This window comes from Pteropus alecto, unplaced genomic scaffold (assembly GCF_000325575.1).
Source record: "Pteropus alecto unplaced genomic scaffold, ASM32557v1 scaffold86, whole genome shotgun sequence".
Taxonomy (NCBI): Eukaryota; Metazoa; Chordata; class Mammalia; order Chiroptera; family Pteropodidae; genus Pteropus; species Pteropus alecto.
The window spans coordinates 8,785,156-8,785,509 of NW_006442109.1; the positions used below are offsets into that span (position 1 = coordinate 8,785,156).

A 354-nucleotide genomic window follows, 5' to 3' on the forward strand; every position below is an offset into this window, starting at 1 on the left:
CTATCCCTCGGGCTCCAACCCCACCCGGCCGGCCCTGCCGCGCCAGGGGGCTGGGCCAGAAAGCCGCCGGGGTCGCTCCGGCCCCCACCTTGGGATAGTGATGCACTTGGTGTTGACATTCTGCGTGGTGATGGCCTTCTCCAGCTCATCCAGCTGCCCCGTCTTCTTGAGCTTCTTGACCAAACTCTTGACCGCCTTCTCGCACCACTTCTCCTCCTGCCCGTTCTGCTCGCCCTTCTTCCAGCCCAGCAGGCGCTTCACGATCGGAGGAGTAAAGGGCAGGATGGACGACATGGCTAGGAAGGGCGCGCGGGCGGCGAGGGGGCGCCCCCAGCGGGGCTGGGCACGGCAGGA

The 354-nt window shown here is 66.9% G+C and overlaps 1 protein-coding gene across 1 annotated transcript in view; it reads right to left on the minus strand.

The window, feature by feature from the left end:
* The window catches only part of SMAD3 (SMAD family member 3), a 114,334-nt gene extending 113,986 nt beyond the window's left edge, over positions 1 to 348 (minus strand). The window contains exon 1 of the mRNA XM_006920230.3: positions 89 to 348. Within this exon, the coding sequence (XP_006920292.1) occupies positions 89 to 294 (206 nt within the window). The 5' untranslated portion in view covers positions 295 to 348. The remainder of the gene's footprint in view (positions 1 to 88) is intronic.
* Positions 349 to 354: the final 6 nt, after the last annotated feature.